Source organism: Protopterus annectens, chromosome 9.part0 (genome assembly GCF_019279795.1).
Source record: "Protopterus annectens isolate FY-2018-M chromosome 9.part0, PAN1.0, whole genome shotgun sequence".
Classification (NCBI taxonomy): Eukaryota; Metazoa; Chordata; order Ceratodontiformes; family Protopteridae; genus Protopterus; species Protopterus annectens.
In genome coordinates, this window is record NC_056743.1 from 233358069 (window position 1) to 233380024 (window position 21956).

The 21956-nt window shown below is 39.4% G+C and overlaps 1 protein-coding gene across 5 annotated transcripts in view; it reads right to left on the minus strand.

Moving 5' to 3' along the window:
* Positions 1–21956, minus strand: part of LMO1 (LIM domain only 1) — a 292729-nt gene that overhangs the window by 78428 nt on the left and 192345 nt on the right. For all 5 annotated transcript variants that reach the window (XM_044082807.1, XM_044082806.1, XM_044082808.1 and 2 more), the window contains one exon: positions 10296–10509. In XM_044082807.1, the coding sequence (XP_043938742.1) occupies positions 10296–10509 (214 nt within the window). The remainder of the gene's footprint in view (positions 1–10295; positions 10510–21956) is intronic.

A 21956-nucleotide genomic window follows, 5' to 3' on the forward strand; every position in this document is an offset into this window, starting at 1 on the left:
TGTGATATAAATTCATTTAAAGCATACTCATACAAGTCTTGAAAGACTCAATTCAAACACAAAAAAACATACTGACATATTCAAAGCAAGACTGAGCTGTCCCTGAAACTTCTGTTTTAATACAGCAGGAGAAGGATTGCGTTTTTCTTACAGTATTATTGAAATAGCACAAATAAATTACACAAGTCAATAACTATGAACTCAAAGAAATTTTATTTTTTTTAAGATGTTAAACATTTTTATTTGAAGTAAAAGAAATCTCTGGATGATACAAACACTGAATGGGTTTAATTACCTTTGCCCAATTTCCACTGGTACACTAATTAGCCCAGACTAGCTTTTAAACAAAACATTAGGACATATGATAATAGACAGATTGGTCTCCTAGATTCTTGATCATTAGCATTAATATTCAAAATATTTCACTGGTTGGATTAATCATATACTACAAAGCAGAAAGGGATGATGCAAATACATGTCAGGGTTCTGCATGACCTAATTATTTAATTTTGGAATAAATTAATCTTATGGATGCCAACTATTGCTAAACCTACAAGTTCAAAATATACATATAATAGTTTGAAGTCAGTCAGAAATGTTATTACTTTTCTGTTGATTATATCATAAGTAAATATGATTTAAGCAAAGATATGTGGGGTTAGATGTATAATCTTGCAGACAATATATAGAAGGTAAAATTAAGTTAATGCAACCAAGGGTAAGAGATCTTATCCCAAAATTTACTGAATTTTTAATACTATTAATACAACAAAATACAATGGGAGAGGGTCTCTTAGCCAGATTATATAGAGTAGTGAGAAAAGAAACAGACATTTACAATGACAGTTACTGGAACTATTTTACTCACATTAATAACAGACCTCCAGATTAAGAGGATAAAAACTTATTTCTAATAACTTCTAAACAGACAACTTCTTCTCTTAGAAACTTTTTACTTGGAAATTCTTTACTAGATCTTTCTTCACACCTCATAAAACTGAATTAATGTTTAAAAAGAAGCAAGTTTTTTGGAGATGTAAACAGGAGCTTAAAGCAGATTGGCAGCATGTGTTACTTGATTGTGTTGTACTTACAGCTTTTTGGAATAGCACTAATCTTTTTTTATAGATATTTGGGGACAGTTTTGTTTCATCTAACTCATTAATTCTTTTTAATACCTGTATACCCTCTTTTATGGTCCATTTTATCAACTGTGTCTTTCAAAGAATTCACAAATATTGCAACCGAAGTATGTCATCTGCAAATTATCACCATTATATCAAGATCTACTGGAATCACCCGCTACTATAATACATGGACAAATTTCTAGAAGTGCTTGATAAACAAAAATAGCTATAGTCATATCAACTGTAATGTACAGGAATTTTTGAGAGTCTTCATTGTTAGAAGACACCCTTGTAGTTATTCTTGTTTGTTCTTGTTCATATTGTTCTTTATGTACAGAAATTTCTAAATACAATTATTGCCATGATCAATTTGTTTAGTTAAAATGTAATAAAAACCTTTTCAAAAAATAAATGTTATTACTTGGCATAAAGTTTTTAGAAAGTTGATATTGTCCATTTTCCTACAGTGTTTACAAAAGATATGTTGGGAGTTCTAATTTCATTAAAATATCCAATTAAAAAGAAGCCTTTCAACCCAAGCTAGAGGCATAGAAGGATAGTGCCCTGCCTAGTGACTCAGGTGCTTCAAGATACAGGCAAGGAGAGTGGATACACGTATCCATCCTGGGGGGAAAAAGGGTGGTTCCAGTCTTTTTTGTGCCACTGTGGCTTTACTAGAAAGGCTCACCCAGACTCTGCCACACTTTGCGGTGAGGGGAAAGGTTAGTTTGCTTTTTATTTGTTGTACTACCTTTTTATTGCCTTTTTCTATTTTGAATACTGTGATTTGTTTGACTTATCTTGTATTTTACTTGTATTCTGCTTATAACTGCATATTAAAACTTGGAGACCACAGCTCTGTCTCTTTGTGAGTCAGGCAGAAATTAGTACAGGTCAATAGAACAGGTCAGTTAAGGTTAATCCTCTGTGAATTGAGGGGATGGAGCTAGGAACTAAATCTTCTATTTAAAGGGTAAAATAAATCATTTCAGAGCTTTATTAGAAATGCTCACCCAGACTCTGCTATACTTTGCTGTGAGGGAAAGGTTAGTTTGCATTTTGTTGTATTACTTTATTGCCTTTTTCTGTTTTGAATACTGTGATTTGTTTTATTTACCTTGTGTTTTACTTGCATTCTGCTTTTAACTGCATATTAAAACTTGAAAAGAGACCACACCTCTGTCTCTTGCGAGTCAGGCCGACATTTTTCCCCACCCTCCACCCGGTTACTGTAGTGTTCTGAAACACCACTTTCTTTCTAGTTACCTTCCTCTTATGTTAATTCGACCATATACCTCATTTCCTCTCTGTTTTTACTGGCTTGTGTGAGTAAGCACAACATTATCATTTTGTGAAATCACTCCCCTTCAACTATTTAAATTTATTGGCCATCCTACTGTATTCCAAAGTAACAGAATACAAAAGTGACCACCCCCTTTCAATCTATCTTGCTGTTTTAAAAATAGTGACTCTCCACTAAAACTTAACATTTTAGACAGTTAAAACTTAAGTTACCTACTTTCACATCTAACTCCTCTAGTGCACACTGCAGTGTTTAGGATAAACCATTTTTTTCATCTTACCTTTAAGCATCCCTGTGACTAGCACTTGGTTTAAAACCTGCTGGAAAGCACCAATAAGTCAAACTGATACAAGCACTCTACTCTCCTCGTTAATAAGGAGAAATTAATCTTAGGCACTAAAACAGCCTTTAATTGCAAAGTACCTTGCTAAGGTAAGGGAAAACAGCTCTTGTACTTTACAAAAAAAAAAAAAAAAAACGCCAAACCAGGCATGTCCAAGGGTCAGCTTCCGGTGATTTCTCCTGCCACCTGGTGAATCTGGGCATACTGGCGCAATGCAGCAATTGCCTCATGTACACAGACAATGCTCTCCTACCACCCAACTCTACAACCTGCAAGAGATGCACTTATATAGCCAAACTGGAAGCAAAGCTCTCTTCACCCAAGATTGTGCTAGACAGTCAAGAGGAGAAGGTCAACACCTTTCACTAAACCTCAAGCAACACATAGCCCTTCTAAACTCACACCACCAACACCCACACCTAGCAACACTAAACCCACATATGTGGAGGCCCTTAACAGTAACCTGCCCAAGCAACAAGGACCTTTGAAGCTTAAACACAAACACCAATCACAACCAAAGGGTCACACAGCTCACAACACCAGTGTGCCACCAAACAGCCCCCAAGGAGAGACAACGTACCAAACACTTTTGTCATAGGGGACTCTTTAGTCAGGCACACTGATGTCCCACTCACCAGGCTGAACAAGGAGAAAATTACAGTCAGCTGCCTGTTGGGTGCCAGGATCCACCATATAATGCGTGCACTCAAGTCACTCCGCAACAAGTACAAATATGACTCTGTCATTGTCCATGTTGGAGCAAATGACTTAAGATGTACCTCCCTAGACTACATGAAAAGAGACATGGAAGAGCTCTCGGATCATGTAGCCCAGGCAGGTATGAACCTAGCCCTGAGTAGCATCCTGCCTTCGCCAGAATGATACCACAGTATAAAGGACAAAATGATCGACTTCAACAACTGGCTAAGCTTCTGGTGTCATTCAAAGGGGATCCAGTATCTGTCTGCCTGGGATGACATGATCGACAAACCACGATGCTTTGCCAGAGATGGTCTACACCTGTCACCCCTGGGTTTCAGGTTACTGGCTAAGGCTCTTGCCACCCCTATAGTGCCTTTTTTAGGCAAAGTTCAAAGGACAAAACCACCACCATAACAGGTACAAGCATGCAAAATCTGAAGGTAATGCTATTCAATGCTAGAAGTCTAAACCTCAAAATGCACTCTGAGGCACTCCTAAAAATGGAGAGCATCAATATCTGTGCAGTAACTGAGACCTGGCTCAAGGCTCCAGAGAGCACCCCTGCAATACCAGGCTATAAGTCTTACCACACTTTTCGGCCACCACACCAGGACCGAAACACTAAAGGTGGAGGAGTGTTCATATTCACCAAGGATATTCACAACACCAGGCTAGTTGCCCAACACAAAGTGTCTGAAATTCTCCAGGTGCAACTAACACTAGGTAAGACTGCAATCCAAACTGTAGCTTGCTACAGATCCCCCATCATGCCCCAAGATTCTCACTACACCTTTCTAAACATACTGGAAAAAATTAAGATACAACCATACACCCATATGTACATACATCAACATACTGGTTGATTTCAACTACCCTGAAACTAAATGGGAAAATTACTCGTGTACCAACACCTTTGCCCCACAGTTCTTAGAATTCATAAATTCCAATGCCCTGGATCAACTAATCCTTATTCCCACCAGGGGCTCCAATATCCTAGACCTGGTCATTACCAACATGGGAAATCAATGCTCCACACCTATGGTCACCCCCTCATTGGTCAGGTCTGACCATAAGCTAATCACCCTTGACATCCACATCCCACCCCCACCCCCCCAATAAGGAAACTTCCATAAAAAATTTCTCCCAAGTCAACTTCATGCTACTCAAGTCAGAAGTGACAAACTTCATGACACCCATGCAGACGGGAACTGAAAGTTTGACTGCTGAATCCTACAATAAGGCACTCTACGAGCTCATCCACTCGTGCATGAATCGTGCCATCCCCAATAGAACCAAGATGCTCACCTCCAAAAAAAGGAAGCCAATCTGAAAAATATTAAGATACTGGGTGATTTCAACTACCCTGCCACTAACTGAGAAAACTACTTGTGTACCAACACCTTTGCCCCACGGTCCTTAGAATTCATAAATTCCAATGCCCTGGATCAACTAATCCTTAGTCCCACCAGGGGCTCCAATATCCTAGACCCAGTGATTACCAACATGGGAAATCAATGCTCGACACCTATGGTCACCCCCTCATTGGTCAGGTCTGACCATAAGCTAATCACCCTTGACATCCACATCCCACCCCCAAGTAAGGAAACCTCCATAAAAAAACTTCTCCAAAGCCAACTTCATCCTACTCAAGTCAGAAGTGACAAACTTCATGACACCCATGCAGACAGGAACTGAAAGTTTGACTGCTGAATCCTACACTAAAGCACTATACAAGCTCATCCAGTCATGCATGAATCGTGCCATCCCCAATAGAACCAAGACACTCTCCTCCAAAAAACAGAAGCCAATCTGGTGGTCCTTTGCCATAAACAAACTTTACAACAAAAGGAAGAAACTGTTGCAGAAAAGAGGAAAATCCCAGGATGCAAAAAACTCCCTTACCAGCCTCAGTAAGAAGCTGAGATCCTTCATAAAATCCTCCAAAGCTAGTTACGAAAATAAAATTGCCAAAGATTCCAAAGACAACTTCAAGGTATTCTATAGCTATGTCAAGAATCGAAATGGCAATGCTCAGATCTGCTCTGAGCTACAACAGAATGGCATTAAGTATACTGATCCCAAGGATATTGCCAATATCCTGGAAGATAGATTCAGTGCAAACTTCACCCCCCCTCTCACCCCTTTAAGGGCCCACCTCAATACTGAAAGATTGCCAAATTCTGGTAATAATGGCCACACAGGTAAAAAACGTACCCTCCAAAGTAGGAATACAGCATCCATGGGAACAGACGACATCCCAGGCCGTTTACTTCATGAACTATAAAATGGACTTGCACCTCACTTAAGCATCATGTTTAATCATAGCCTCACCTCAGGCTTCATGCCCACTGAGTGGCACACAGCTACAGTTATCCCACTCCACAAGGGGGGATCCATCTTGGATCCCGGGAACTACCGCCTCATCAGTCTGATGGGCCTTATCTGCAAGGCCATGGAACTTATAAACAAAGGCACTGGCAACCTTCAAACACTGGACTCCACGCAGTTTGGGTTTGTGAAGGGCTGATCTTGTCTCCTGAACCTGATTAACTTCTTTGAATCAGTCTCCAGAGCCGTGGACAAGGGTAAGGTGGTCTAGACAGCCTATCTGGACCTTGCCAAGACCTTCAACACCATCTCCCACTCTGGAATCATAGATAAACTTACTAAGCTGACAGAACCTACACTGTAAAAGTAGCTGACTCCAAATCCAGCTCCAGACAAGTGACAAGTTGAGTACCTCATGGCTTAGTCCTGGGACTGCCCTTGTTTAGCATCTACTTCTCTGAAGTACATTCCAACACTAAGGGACTCTGGCTAACAAGTTCTCAGATGACTGCAAACTGGGAGCCATTACTGAATCCCCAAATGATGTGGATCTTCTACAAAAGGGCCTTACAGAAACAGATGCTTGGTGCCAGAGCCATGGGCTCAAGCTCAATGCCAAGAAATATATAGTTATCCCCTTTGGGAAAAAACATGTACCCGTGAATTACCACATAGGTGTCAGTACACTAAACACTGAATGTGTGATAAGAGACTTAGGACACAGGTGGACAGTGGTCCCACCTTCGATAACCACATTGCCACAATGAAAATCCTATGTGGCACACCTCATCACTAAGGGCTTTTCATCCAGTAAAAAGGAGGTCATTGTCCTCCACTGTACTCATCCCTCATTAGACCTATTATAGAATACAATGCTCCATTTCATATGTACCTCTCAAGACATCTGCAACAACTGGAAAGGCCAAAGAAATACCTCACTAAAAAAAACACAGGCCTAAAGCAGATGCCCTATGTTGACAGTCTAAAAAAACTCCACCTATACTCTGTCGCATATAGTCTACTCTGAGGCAATCTCTGCTTAACATACAAGGCCATATCAAACCCAGAGCTGTTGGACATGCTACACTTAAAGAAATCCCAATCCCTCAGAGCCACATGCTCCAGGGATCTAAACCTTGTCATCACAATGAACAAAACAAAACTTGCTGAAGGGATAGGTTCCTGACCCAGAGACTCCCCAGACTCTGGAATAGACTGCCCATACATGTCAAGCAGAGTGCGTCTTTGGCCCTCTTCAAAAGGAACCTTGATGATTGGATAGGAGATGGGAAATTCACCCCGGGGATCATGTCAGTTGCCCTGCTAGACAGGGGTCCAGGGAAGTAAATACTGTGGGAAGAAATAGCCATGGAATTGTTATGGCTAGCCTTGTATAGGCCCTAGGGCTGATAGCCTACTACCAACCTATGAACCTATGGCAGGGTCTCAGCTTAGAGCAGAACTACATCACGATATATGGATCCAATGACTGGAAGAGTAGATTGCCAATTCAGTGACAATAGCCCCTGTTGGCACATGATGGAGAACAAAAAAGCATAATCATAAGAGTATAGATGGTCCTGGGGTGACATATGTGATCACTTCAGCAGCAGTGGTAGAGATTAGGTCATCAAAATATAAAATGTTTCATTTCCAGGATGCTGGTGAGAGTAGAAAGTACCCTTCTGGCCGATAGCCACACCTTAGACAGATATACATAGTGAAGAACAGAGTTAATCTGCAGGTACAGAGGCAACATTTACTCAAAAAAGTAAACATTTACTTTTGTGATATATTTGAAAGGATCTACTGCTCTTTTTACAGACATAATTCATAAACATGACCTAGATTTAAATAACTGGCTGGTAGTACAAATCATAAAGCAGTTTGTGTCATTGAAAATGCAGTTCATGATGGTGTATGAAAAGGCAACCTATCCTTTGTTACAATGAAGTTGACATATTCCAATAAACAAGATACAACTCTAAACCCTGTCTATCCAAATTATATAAATTTATATTGCCTAACAGGTAAATCAATGTTCCAAGTTTATCTGCGATAGACATTTGGCACATACATTTTTATAAAAATATCACATTATTCTGGGAAATATTTTCCTGAAAATTATACATTGGGCCCTTCTTGTACATCACACACTTGAGAAGATGTTCAATAAAGCTATTTGTAGCTGCAGGAGATGCAACATTTCAGTATAATTGGACTGACAACATAATCCCTGGGACTCAGAAAGGGTTACTAGAAGTGTTAAGCTCTTCCTTGAGCTGTCAGCCCTACCAGTAACCTTTACAATTCAGAGGGCTCCCTATTGCAGAGACTTTCTGAGAGTGAAAGAAATCACCATGGATGGAGGTGCCATTATCTGTGCTGTGGGGTAATGAGGCAACCTGGGGGTGCATCTAAGGCAAATTGGTTATGTGATCTCCCATGAATATACCTGGAGCTACTCTAACACTGAATATTTCAAAGAATTTCTTGGCTGTTTAACAGGTCCATCCATATTAATACTGCCGAGAGACAGAAGTCAACCATTCAAGTAAATGGGAGGGTCTGTGTTTCAGGTAAGTGGAGTGAAGTTTATCTATACTGTAATGTCTGTGTGTGTGTGTGTGTCTCTGTGTGTGTGTGTGTGTGTGTGTGTGTGTGTGTGTGTGTGTGTGTGTGTGTGTGTGTGTGTGTGTGTGTGTGTGTGTGTGTGTGTGTGTGTGTGTGTGTGTGTGTGGATTTTTATTCTCATTTGTTCATTATCACCTATCCTTCATCTATTCCCAAATATTTTTATACTCCCTTCTGCTCAAGTTCTTTCATATCAAATTTCTGTCGGAGGTTAATATTTTCTTGGTGCTGCACCTTTCCGGTTATAAATGGTTAATAACAAGGATCCAGGATAGTAGACTACATACATATAGCTTTACAAAATCCACTGAAAAGGTGGGAGAAACTGACAAATGCAGGTCCTGTAAAAAAGATTTGGAAATGGTCGCTCGTCTTGTTGCTGGGTGTGATACACTCATGGCAGATTGACTGTATATTGAAAGGCACAATAAAGCAAAACTGCTGCATTGGGGATGTGAAAACACTACAGTACAGAATACAAAACCACATGAAGTATGATGGGATCAACCATTACCAACAGTTAAAAAAAAAAAATACATACGAGAAAACCAGCTACAGAGATACTTGACAAAAGTAACATTGATCATTCAAATGACTGCACCCAGTGATTAGTGTCTTATGTACTGCGAGACACAAAATTGTAAAATATCAGCATTTTCTGGCAGAAATGAGAGCTATGTATAGGAAGAATACTTTGACAGTTTCGACAGAAGTAGGAGCAATGGGTTTAATATAAATTTTAAATCATACTTCGATATGCTACCAATACCTGTAACCCCCATATGAATTACAGGAGGAGGCATGTCTGAGCACAATGTGGGTGCTGAGAAGGGCACTCTTGGCTAACAAAGACTGAAACAATACTAAATTTCATGAACTGTAATGGTACCCTGACTTAGGAATGGGGTTCATGCCTATCTTGGTATTAGAAACCAAAAATACTTGGAAAAATTAAACAGATTTAAAAAAAAAGATTTTTTTTTTTTTTTGAAAATGGTAGACAAATCATTCAGGAAACTGTGATAAGTAGTAGGGAGTAGCATCCGCATCTCTAATGGACACAGATGGCTTGGAAATGGCTCATCTCCCAGGCCTCGGCTTGTAAATGTTTCATTTCCCAAGCCCTTGCTTACACTTTTCGAAGTACTGGTCAGAGATTTGGCACGCATGGCTGAGCTTAAAAAGGCCTTTGTGGTCGTTAGCCTACTGCACATCTACAAACAGTATAGTTTGCTGGAGCTGAAATTCCAGCAAGGTTAAGTCAGACAATATAGGATCTTGATTGCCTTTATCGGCAGAGTTTGCGTTTCAGTTTTTCACATTCAGAGGAAAGTACATTTTTCATTTTCTAAAGAAATTGACCTGCTAACATCTGACTAGTTGACTTGGTTCTGAAATTTGTTCCAATTTCACAGATTTCATAGTTTTTTTTTTATTTTAGTAACAAAACTAGTTTTAAACCAAAACTGGTCTGAAACATTTTTTGAATAAAATGCCTTTTACTGTAGTCAAGACCTTTTTAGGTATGGGAACATCTCAATGGAAAAAGAAAATACAGACATTTAACAGAGCAAAATATTGTCTTAGGATGTTACAACTCTTAAGCAGAACTCATCATCATAGGATTAGATGGCTTACAGTAACATTTTCAATTGAAAATGAAATGTTTAGGCATACTGGAAAGGCAGCAGAAATGAAGATGTCTTACTATATACAGCATTCATGTTGGCAATCACTTTTTACTATGCATTTTCAGTGCCCACAACATTAATATGTCTTAAAGACTTGGGGATTTTCAACAGAGAATAAATGAGCCCTACAGCTATAGTTAAAAATAAAATAGAAAAAGTAGACTTACCTTAAGTAATCTCTGCGGCAAAGGATAAGATTTGCTTTTGTATATAGAGTTGATCCGACCTCTCCCAGACGGCAATCACAGCAGGCACACTTAAGGCAATCCTCATGCCAATACTTATCAAGTGCCTTTAGGAGATACCGGTCCTTGATCTTCCTATTACAGCCTGCACAGCCCTTCTGCTTCCCCTTTGGCTGCATAGAGAGCATCGGCACACCTACAAGGAATAAGTAATGTCAGCTACAGAGCAAGCTATTACAAACAGAAGATGACCTAACAAAGGCATCTGATCAGGAACATAATTCACTTCCACATTTCCTAAATGTCAACATTGTCTTGCAGCTTGTTTATAGTCTTTTGAGTTGTTTGCACTGAATATTGCAGCACTGACTGGGTCAAGTAGCTAGTGCTTGTAGAATAAAGCAATCTATTATGTTCGGCATTAAAAAAAAAGAAAAAAAATACTTTATAAAATACAACAGTGTGCGTGCTTCCACAGGTAATATACAACTTTGACAACGGATAACAACCAGGCATGTTTCAAAATAATTGCCTAGAAATCCATAAATATTTTAATGTGGTTGTCTCCTGTGTGATAAATAACAGTGTAACTGACCAAATAGTAAATTTCATTCACAGGATCAACCAGGCAAATACAGCTCATGGCTAATGTACTGAGGCCAGATTGTTTTGAAATGAAGCTTCATTGTCAAGGCTTACTATATTTTCTAGCGGTTTTAACCACTAGGTGGCAGCAGCAAAAGGCCTACTGGGCAATAAAGATGTTTGAACTCTTTAGTAAAATACTGTGGTATTTACTACCAGCTGTGTTATGAGAAGAATAATGTCAGAAAAACTCATATGGTTGTTTCTGACTTTTTCAGTTGCACTTAACATTCTGTCATTCTCATATTACAATGAGTTGTATTTTTAAGGCATCTGGCAAAGGAATATTTTTATTTATTTTCATGGCTAAGTAGTAAAACTGTAAGAGACTGCAACTGAGAATTCAAAAAAATGCTACAGCATTCTATTATGTTAAGGAAAATTTGACCCACGCTTTTTTTGTTGAGATCATATTTTTATTTATAATAACACAATAATATGGAAGGCAAACACTGGAATTGTCCAGTGCAACTGACAATACTCAGAGAACGTGATGGGTTCATGAAAAAAAAAATCACACTGGACAGCAGTTTTCTGTAGTGAGATATTATTGCTGGACATCTTGTACTACCCTGTACAGTATGGCAAGTTAGTTAGCACTTTCTAATCCTGGATGATTCACTCAGATGCCGGATTAAAAATAAGTATGGTTTGGTTTAATGTCAGATAAGCAGTTTAGAAAAATATTAATGTTTTGCTGTCTGAACAAATGTAGATGCAGAGGTGGTAGATTACAGAATACACAGCAGAAAGTGATAATCTCTCATTACTCACTGAACAAATCCAAGAGCTCCTGTCCTTGTCAAAATACTGCCAGAACATTGTAAGAGTGGATTTATTCTGCTACACAGGGACTGAAAATGGAGAACTGTAAAAAAGTCTAGATCTGGGGAAACTACAGTCATAGCACTAACATTCCAGTTAGGAAATACAAATTTGCATTGTCAGTGATTAAAGAGGTAGCACGTTCACCTTTAGTGCTGGAAGTTTCAAAGGCCATGGATTCTATTCACACTCCAGGTGACTGGATTTCCGACACTGCAGTGCACTATTTGGGGATCCTGCATACTGAGTCCTTCAGAAGAGATGTTAAACTGAGGTCCCATCTGCTGCAATTTATGGTAGGGCAGGTAGATGTAAATAAAGAATAGGGGAGGTTCCTGGATGCCCTGGCTAAATTTCCACTAGTAGTGTTAAGAAGGCACCAGCCTAGTAGGACTAACCTGGTCAACAAAGGGAAAATAAATAAACCAAAGCAACCACCAAAAGGGAGTGTACTATAAAGCACCATAGCAAAAATGCAGCATGCATAGTAAAATGGTTAAGGAGTGTTCATTTAAAATAATTTTCATGTTAATGTTTAGAAATATGTAAACCTGCTTATAACACCATTTCTGAACCGGAAGGAAAGAAGGTAATGCGATATACTTGGGAAGCACTACTAAAAAGGCACGTCTCAGCAAGATGAGATCAAAAAGATTAGCATGAAACATGCAAAACAAACTTAAGCAAGAGAAAATGCGATACTATGCACTTCTATGCCACAGACATTTGTGGCATAATACCACAAAAAGGAGACAGAACATATTGTTTATTGCTAAGCCTTGAAGAATTTTAGACACATGCCCAATTTTGTATTTGGCACATTGCTTATCAATACATTTTTGTGCTATGACTAATGTATAAATGCCGTGGTTTGCATTTTAAAATCGAAATTGAGGTACTCTTCTCAAATACATAATGACCTCAGACTTGGTATTTCTAAGTAGCAGTCTTTTTGGAGGGATGCACCTCCTTAAGATGAGATGCAAAGGCCTTTACCATATGCAAAGATTTTTTTAAATTGTTTCTGTATCAAATCTGACACCTACTAGAGCGGCAATGTATGTGAGCACACGCGTGTCAGTCAGAAAACATTTGCACTTTAGTCATACAGCCATAAAATAATAGTTGTCAAATATTTAACTCATCCATATATTCCAGATCTGTTTGATTTCCATATCTCAGTTCAGTTGGGATCTATTCATGTGCCCTTCCTACACTAAATTGTTTCAAGAATCATATATATTCCATAAAAGTCCTTCATCATGTCACCCATACTACTGCATATTATATTTAGCTATAACCAATGGCCCTTTGCTCGATGTGCATTTCCCTCATTTCATTCAATCATACAACTCCAAATAACATCTCTTTTGGTATGCTCTCCTGATACTAGTCAAACATTATAATATTATCAAGTAACTGAGCCCCATGAGTCAGTTATACATTCAGAAACTCTTGCCTGAACTCTGAGAATTTCTGCCACTCTGAAAAGCACCAAAAAGCTTTAATGCAGCATGCTTCATATGCCATATATTGTATCAATAAGACTGTATGCAAGGAAAGAAAAAAAGAAGTCACCACTCCCTGCAGCAGATGTCCTCAAAAAGTAAAAGCCCAAGTTTTGTTTGTTTAGGGTACCACCTTACAATATGTACTGTAGAAAAAAACTGGTTGGAATATTCCAAATTTCAAATCCATTTACTCAGTTTTTCAGAAATAGTTTGCTATATGATATTTCTTACACTTTTGCATTTATCAGCTCTAGCTAATGTAAATTTCAGTGCAGCTTTTCATTAAATCTTTGGAAATGCTAATTAAATGTGCCTACAGTGTAACACGCAAAATCATCTGTGAATGCTTGTCTATTAGGAAAGAATACAAGCAGTTCAAAGAAAAGGTCATGATAGATCTAAAAATGTTTTTCCATTAATATAAATTAAGTTTTGTACAAAGATTTGAGGGCCACGTCATGCCCTAAAAACATCAGAGTTGTAGCCTAAACTTTAAAATAACTGCCACTATCAGAAATCCCTCACCAAGCAATAATTAATCTGACAGACAAGCACACAGGAAGAACAAAAGTAATGAAGATTTGGATGGGAAAATGCCTCTTAACAGCATGACCCTCCGATATACGGCAGGGCAAGACTGCAGACATATCAGCTTTCAGTGTTCTGTTCAATGAATGATTACACAAGGATATGGTACCATGACAAATTAAAAGAAATTTGCAAAAGCAGCTTTCAGATGTGGAGTACTATATGTGGCCTGTTGTTGCTTTTATTATAAACAGCAGGTCCTGCTACAGTTAGCACAATATGAAACTGCTTTCTCTTGCATGCTATTTGACATGCAACAAAATTCAATGAAAAACAGGATCTCTGCAATTCTCAGTTAACTTCTCAACAGACTTTAAATATTTTTCATAGGACACATTTCTGTAGTCATAAGCGGTAGCAAATAAAGGTTGCATTAATTTTGTCCCTTAGACTGCCCCTCATTACCAAACAAATCTACCCCACCCAGAGGAAAATAACTATCCAAGTCCAACTCAACTGTTTCCAAAGAATATAAAGAAAAATCGTAAAAAACACACTGGAACTACAAAATACTAGGATAATCCTTTATTTTGAAGTCCTTAAAAAATACTTAAAAGTAAAGTCCTTAATTCCTTAAAAACGCAAGTAAAACGTTCGTCCTAAGGCTTCATCAGGCAGAAACCAATGTTTACTAACTTACTGAATATAAAAGGAGGATGATGAGACCATGTGACTCAATGCACCTGCTTATTTAATTCTCATAGTAGCGGTTTTAAGTCAGCACCCCATTTAATCCAGGTGCTACACTGTACTCTAACTCCTCACTTTCAGTGGTGTGAACAATGTCACCACCTTGAAGTTGCTCTCACACAGTACTTAAGATCATAAATTTAAACATATGGGTTTCATCAGTTTTGTGTTTATATTTATAAAATGCATTTGCAGCAATACATCTGTTGATGCCAATTTTGTCATTAAGCTTCCTATGTAACAAGCTGGACATTGGGTGCATTTTGCCATATACGAAGATTGCAAGTGTACCAATTTCCATATGCTCTTAACTTAAAATCATGATTATAAACTGGATGTTTAAAAGAAAATATTTTTTTCTGTTTCCAAGGAATATGATGAAACAGAGTTCCATTCAATAATCCAAAATAAAAATACTGAAATGGGAATAAGACACAATACAAATCCTTGTCAAGCCCTACACATTTTTTAGCTTCTGGCAATTTACAGCTGTAGGTTTACTGTTTGAGAGGTACTTTATATATTCGCTGCTTAACCCAACTTGACATACTGACTCCCACTCTCATATGTACAGTATTTGGTCTGTATGAAGTAAAAACAAAATTCTCTACTAATGCTCAGATTTATGCCTTGGCAATCAAACATGATAAAAAAAAAAAAAAAAAAAAAAAAACACGTGGCACAATGTGTAAATATTTTTTAATCTTCACTCTTGGTATACTTTAAGCACATGTTCAAAATGTAATATCGCATAATGGGAGACAAGTATGGGTTTTCTTCAAGGTGCGACATCCATAGAGCTGATTAGGTAAAGGCGTGCAGGATAGGATGCAGCCTTTTTTTTCCACAAAGACATTTTAGTTTTATGGAAATGCATTTTAAGATTGCTTTTTCCTTGCTAGAGTATAATCCACACTACCGTCATTGAGAACTATGCCCTTCACCTATGTTTTAGGTATCTGGTATAAAACAGTTTACCTGAAAATTGGATGGCATAGTTGCTTTGATCATCTGGGTCCATTATGCTGCCCAGGGAAAGCTAGCCACAACATACTACAAAACAGTGATATGTAGCTTTCTTCCAAGACTACACATGGACAGAGAATTCGGTCTCTTTCAACACTGAAGAACACTACTTCATCTACCAAAATATCTCATGCAATGTGTTAGAAAGTACAGTTGTGTACACTTACCATAAATGTAGATGTTCGAGTGTATTCACTGTTGCAGTCATTACATTTGGATAATCTGCTGGCAGGTTGCCCTCAGTCGGCCTGATTAACAAAGTCTTGGGTCCTGCATCGGTTGCTGTCACTTCTTCCATGACGTCAGATCATCAGGGGTATAAAACATGCAGCTGATGCCATTTGGATCAGTTTTTCTTGCCCTAGATGTTAGGTGCCCCCCAAATGGGGAGCAAAAAAAAAAAATATATATATATATATATATATATATATATATATATATATATATATATATATATATATGCATATAATTTAGAACACAAAAAATATACCTCCAAATAAAAGAAAATACAACAAAAAGGCTTTGAGCATAGTAAAAGAAAGAAGAGGTATAAAAAGAGAAAAGTAGGGGACTGACGGGTGGGTAACCAGGACTGCAACAGTGAATACACTCGAACATCTACATTTATGGTAAGTGTACACAACTGTACTATGTTCGTGTTTCACTGTTGCAGTCATTACATTTGGGTAGAATCCCAAAGCTATGGTTGGAAGGATGGAATTATACAGCATTAGGAGCAGCTATAAGGCCCTGCAGGACAGCAGTGGCAAAGCCTGCTCTGGATTTAGAGAAGAGAGGTAAATGGTAATGTTTGGCGAATGTATGAACTGAGCTCCAGGTAGCAGCTTCTAGAATGTCTCTGGTAGGAACCCCTCTGAGAAAGGCTGCAGAAGTAGATGCAGCCCTGGTGGAATGGGATCTGATCCCCTTGGGGACATGTTTACCATGATGCATGTAGCAGAAAAGAATACAATGGCTTATCCATTTTGAAATAGTCTGCTTTGATAATAGCCTTTCCCTCTGTCCCTGCAGCAAATGCCACCAGTAGTTGCTCAGATTTTCTTAGTGATTTTGTCCTGTTTAAGTAGAATCTTAGTTGTCTGTGTACATCCAATGAATGCAGAATCCACTCCCCCTTGTTCTGTGGATTTGGGAAAAAAGTTGGCAGATGAATGGTCTGATTAAGAGCCACACTAGATACCACCTTAGGCATAAAGGATGGATTGGTCCTGAGCGCCACCCTGTCAGGGTAAAAAATAATAAAAGGTTCTACTGTTACGAGGGCCTGTAGTTCTGAAATCCTTGTAGCTGAAGTGACTGCTAAAAGAAATGCTGTCTTCCAAGAGAGAAATTGTATGTCTGCAGTAGCAGCTAACTCAAAAGGAGGTAGGGTGAGCTTTTCCCAACACAAAATTGAGGTCCCATGCAGGAGTTGGTGCTCTCCTGGGAGGTCTTACATTTTTGGCCCTTCTGAGATACTGCTTTAGCAGGGGATGAGAAAAGAGGGGAGGCTCTGTGTTGTAATGAGCTGAAATGGCAGAGGCATGGATTTTTATGAAAGAGAAAGATAGGCCCTTGTGAAGCATCTCAGTTAAATATTGCAGAATCTGAGGAATATTGGACATTGCTGTGCTTATTCCTTGTGCCTGGTTCCAGGCACATAATCTTTTCCATTTATCAGCATAAGATTTTCTAGTACTAGGCCTTCTAGCCTCCAAAATGACATCCATCACAGGTTTGCTAAGAGATGTAACTGGTGCAATTAATTGATTAGCCATGCTGCAAGATTCAGAGTTTGGAGCAAAGTGTGCAGAATTTGATAGTTCTGCTGAGACAGTAGATAAGGTGTCTGAGGCAGGTACCATGGAGGAAGGTGTGACATTGCGTAGGAGCGGGTACCAGTGTTGGCAAGACCAGTCTGGAGCAATCAGAATCATTTTTGTTTTTTCCTGTCTGACTTTTAGTAATACTTTGGAGAGCAGAGGCAGAGGGGTAAAGGCATAGACAGATAGGTTTTTCCAGTTGAAGGATAGAGCATCCACTTTCCAGGCTTTTTTGTGATGGATTCTTGTGCAGAATTTGTCCAACTGATAGTTTTGGGGTGAGGCAAAAAGATCCATGTCTGGGCTCCCGCATTTGGTGTCAACATGCTGAAGATTTGTGGATCCAGTTTCCATTTGTGTGGGTCCATAAGAGTACTGCTTAGCTCGTCTGCCAGAGTATTTTGCTTTCCAGGCAGGAATTGAGCTTGTAGATGTATTTGGTAAGTCAAGGCTGTGTTCCACAAAGCCATGGCTGGTCTGCAAAGTGGATAAGAATGGGTACCTCCTGCTTGTTTATGTACCACATGACTGTGGTGTCTGTCTATCAGTAGTCCTGGATGAAGAAAGTCCTTGAAGGCTGTCAGAGCATTCTGTCTAGCTAGCATCTCTTTCTGGTTGATATGCAAGTGCATTTGATTTGGGCTCCATTCCCCCTGAATGCATCTCCCTGCCAGATGCACTCCCCCCCCCAAGCATAATCTGATGCATTTGTAGTCAGGTTTTGGGTGTCAGGAGGTGGAATGAAGGACAGTCCCTTGGTTTTGGTGACAGGCCTCTGCCCACCATAGGAACTCTTGCTGCAGGCAGGGAATGATAGAAATCATCGTTTCCAGGCTGTGATAATGTTGACTCCATAAGCTTTTTAGGTACCATTGAAGTTTCCTCATATGCAGTCTTGCATATGGAATTAATAGAATGCAGGAATCTATGAACCCTAAGGCCTGCAGAATTTGTCTTGCAGATAACTGGGTTTTTGTGGCTACTTGTTTGAAGTAAATCAATTTGCTTTGTTTTTCTGCATGAGGTAAGTCATCTAGGCAGATGTATTCAAGCTTGCACCCAGGAATGTAATTATTTGCGAGGGTATCAGTTGTGATTTTCTTTTCATTTATGGTGTACCCTAGACAAGTTAGAAGCCTTTTTACAAATGCCAGATGCTGTAGAAGAGTGTCCTTGTTTTCTGCCTGAATTAGACAATCGTCCAGATAAGGATAAATTTGAATGTTTGTCTGCAAAATGCAATTACTGGTGCCAGGCACTTTGTGAAGACCCTGGGCGCAGTAGATAAGCCAAAGGGCAGTGCAGATTACTGGTAATCCAAATAGCCTCCTTTGAAATGGAGGTATCTTCTGCAAGATTCCCCGATTGGGATATGCAGGTAAGCCTCTTTTAAAAGTCTCGAGTTACCAACCAGGCATCCTTGCCTAGCATAGGCAGTAACTGTTGTAGAGACAGCATCTTGAATTTTGGAATGTCCAGGAATGTATTTAGAATGGATAAGTCCAGAATTGGACGCCATGATTTGTCTTTTCTGGGTACTAGGAAAGGTCTTGAACAACAATCTTGTCCCTTTTCCTTTTCTGGTACTGGTAGAATAGCCCCCATATTCATGTGGGATATAACTTGTTTCTGGGGCTCTGCCCACTGATTTGGAGGCAGATCTGGCTATCCGTTTTGGATTGGCAATGTGTGGAAATGAAATCTGTATCCCTGGGATACTATATTTAAAACCCACTTGTCCTGGGTAATTAGATGCAAATTTTGTGCATGAAGTGCTAGTTTTCCCCCCAAAGGGGCTGCCAAAGATAAGTGCTTTTTGATGGCAGAGGAAAGTCATTGAGACTTGTTTACCGTCGGGAGGTGCCTTGCTACTTCCAGATTTGGAGGTGGAAACACACCATTGTTTTGTTCTGTAAGTTCTTTGTGACTGAAACCTGGAGCCTTTGGAGTGTCTGGGTTTTACCCGAGTGACTCTGGTGGATACTGGAAAGGACCATTTCTTAGTAGGCCAGTGCCTACTGAACCTGGGTGGCTGCACTTGTAGGAAATCTTTTACAGTTTGCATAGATTTAGCTTTGTCTTCCATTTTTTTCAAAACTTTTCTGCCTTATTACCAAATAGACTGCCCTGCTGTAAAGGAGCATCCAACAATTTTGCTTTAACATGATCAGGCAGATTTTGAGACAAGCATGCCTTCTTACACAGATCCAGTTACAGCGGCCCTGCAAGAGGCCTCCGAGGAATCAAAACCACATTGCAAAGTATGCTTTCCAACTTGTTTATCTGAATGCAATAAATCCTGTAACTCTATTTTCCACACAGTCAGATATCAACATCATTTTCTGTTTAAAGTAAGCCCATAACATGCTGCTGATATTTAAGCATATGAAATTGACAGTTTAAAGCCCTGACTGCCAAGGTTGCAGACGTGTAAACCTTCTTACCCCATCTATCCAGCGCCCTGGAGTCTCTATCAGAAGGGGTCGGGTTTTTAGCAGTAGAAGCCTTAATACCCTTGGAACCCTGAGAAATGGTTTCAGGGTCAGCAGTAGGGTTTTTAAAAAGGAATATGTGGGAGTCAGGAACCCTGTAATATCTGTCTGGCTTACTATGAGCCAGAGGCAGGGAATCAGGAGCCATGCTGGATTCTGAGAAAACATTATCAACAATGTCTAGAACAGGAGGTATAGCCAAAGGCCTATGCTGAGGAAGGAGGAAATTCCTAAGACTCTTTTTAGATTCTGAAAAATCCTGATTCTCCCAGTGAAAATGTTCCCTTAAGGTATGCAAAGTTTCTCCAAAAGAAAAATCCTTAGGAAGAGAAGCAGAAGGGATGGATTCTTCTGCATCAGAGTCCTCATAAGGTGGAATAGATAATTCCTGATCAGAAGAATCAGAAGAAATGGAAACCTGACCTGATGATTCATAATCAATGCCTTGCCTAGGCCTCCTAGCAGGAGGGGGATGGGAACCCCTGATCAAGGTAATTAAATCCTCAGACATTTTCATCATTTGTTTTTTAGGCATAGGGGCCAGTGCACGTGGCCCAAGCATCGTTTTTTTAGACATAGAAGTTGATTTTGGCCTAGGTTTTGAAGATGGCGTCTGTTTAATATATAAATCTTTAGGCCTGAAAACACCCTCAGAAGCCAGTGCCTGCTCAGTGGCTCTGGACTCATGTAAGGCAGAGACATCCGTGGGTTCAATACTTAAAGTGTCTCGCAGCATATCGGACTCTGAATGGGTCTCAGTAGAGGCCTGCAAATCAAAAGTAGCGTGCATCAGGGGCTGCAAAAGTGCCTCACTGAGTACCGGTGAACCAGCGAAGGCTTAGGAGAAGCTTCGCCATCGGTTTTGGACCTCGACAATCTTTTTCTTTGTGTTTTTTGTATATTTCGGTAGTTGGATTGCTAACCGATGACATTTCTGGATAGTTAAACCTGGAGCCAAAATATTTAGAATCAAAAATATACAGACGCTTAATAGTGCGTTGATTAAATTTGGCACAAAACCGACAGCAAGGCACGTTGTGGTCAGGGCTTAGACAAGGAATACAGTACAATTGAAAATCCTTATGAGGTATTTGCTTCCCACAAGTAATACAATTATTAACTTTTGCTGATATCGGTAAGGAGCAAGAAAAAGTTTCCCCAATGGGGTACTTAGCTTTAGGTTGAAGACTTCAGTTCTGAAACTTGAAAATAAAAATTTCAGGAGTCGGCCGACCGGCACTTGCGAACTGCTTCTGCTTCAGTCACCACGCGGCAAGAAAGACTGATGAAAATGGTGTCTGCTGCATGTTTTATACCCCTGATGACCTGACGTCATGGAAGAAGGGACAGCAACCGATGCAGGACCCAAGACTTTGTTAATCAGGCCGACTAAGGGCAACCTGCCAGCAGATTACCCAAATGTAATGACTGCAACAGTGAAACACGAAGAACATCCAATGTTATCCACAAAGGCACAGGGCCTTTGAACATAATAATCACTGCTGGGGTAATATTTGATGCATTTCTGCTTACTGCAGTACTTAATAAAGTACTAGTGTGCATATGTTTTGTGGTAGCGGTTTCAAAAGCTACAAGGAATGTTGTGAGTTCTTAGCAGTTCTCACTAGTTGCACATTTGTTCTCATACTACAAACATCAAAAGTTGCAACCTAAGGAAATATAAATGCAAGCTTTAGGTTTATAAATACATAAGAGACATTTCCACAACTGTCTACCATATTGTTTTATGTAATAAATCTGTATTGTGTTACGGCATTGATGGCATAATATTCCAAAACTTCCTTAAGTATTCCTCACTGAGTTTTGCTATCAGTGCTGCTTCATTCAGTCTGGAAGTCATTGGTCATGTTGTCATAATAAAGAATTAGAATTCTGGTACTGTACGGTTATTGTGTAACCTCTATTGAACAGTGGATTTATAAGACAAAACCTCTGCATTCATGCAAGTGCACTTATCCAACAGTGCTTTAAACGCACATTATGTCACTGCCAGTCTTACTAAAGGAATATATTTCATGGCTT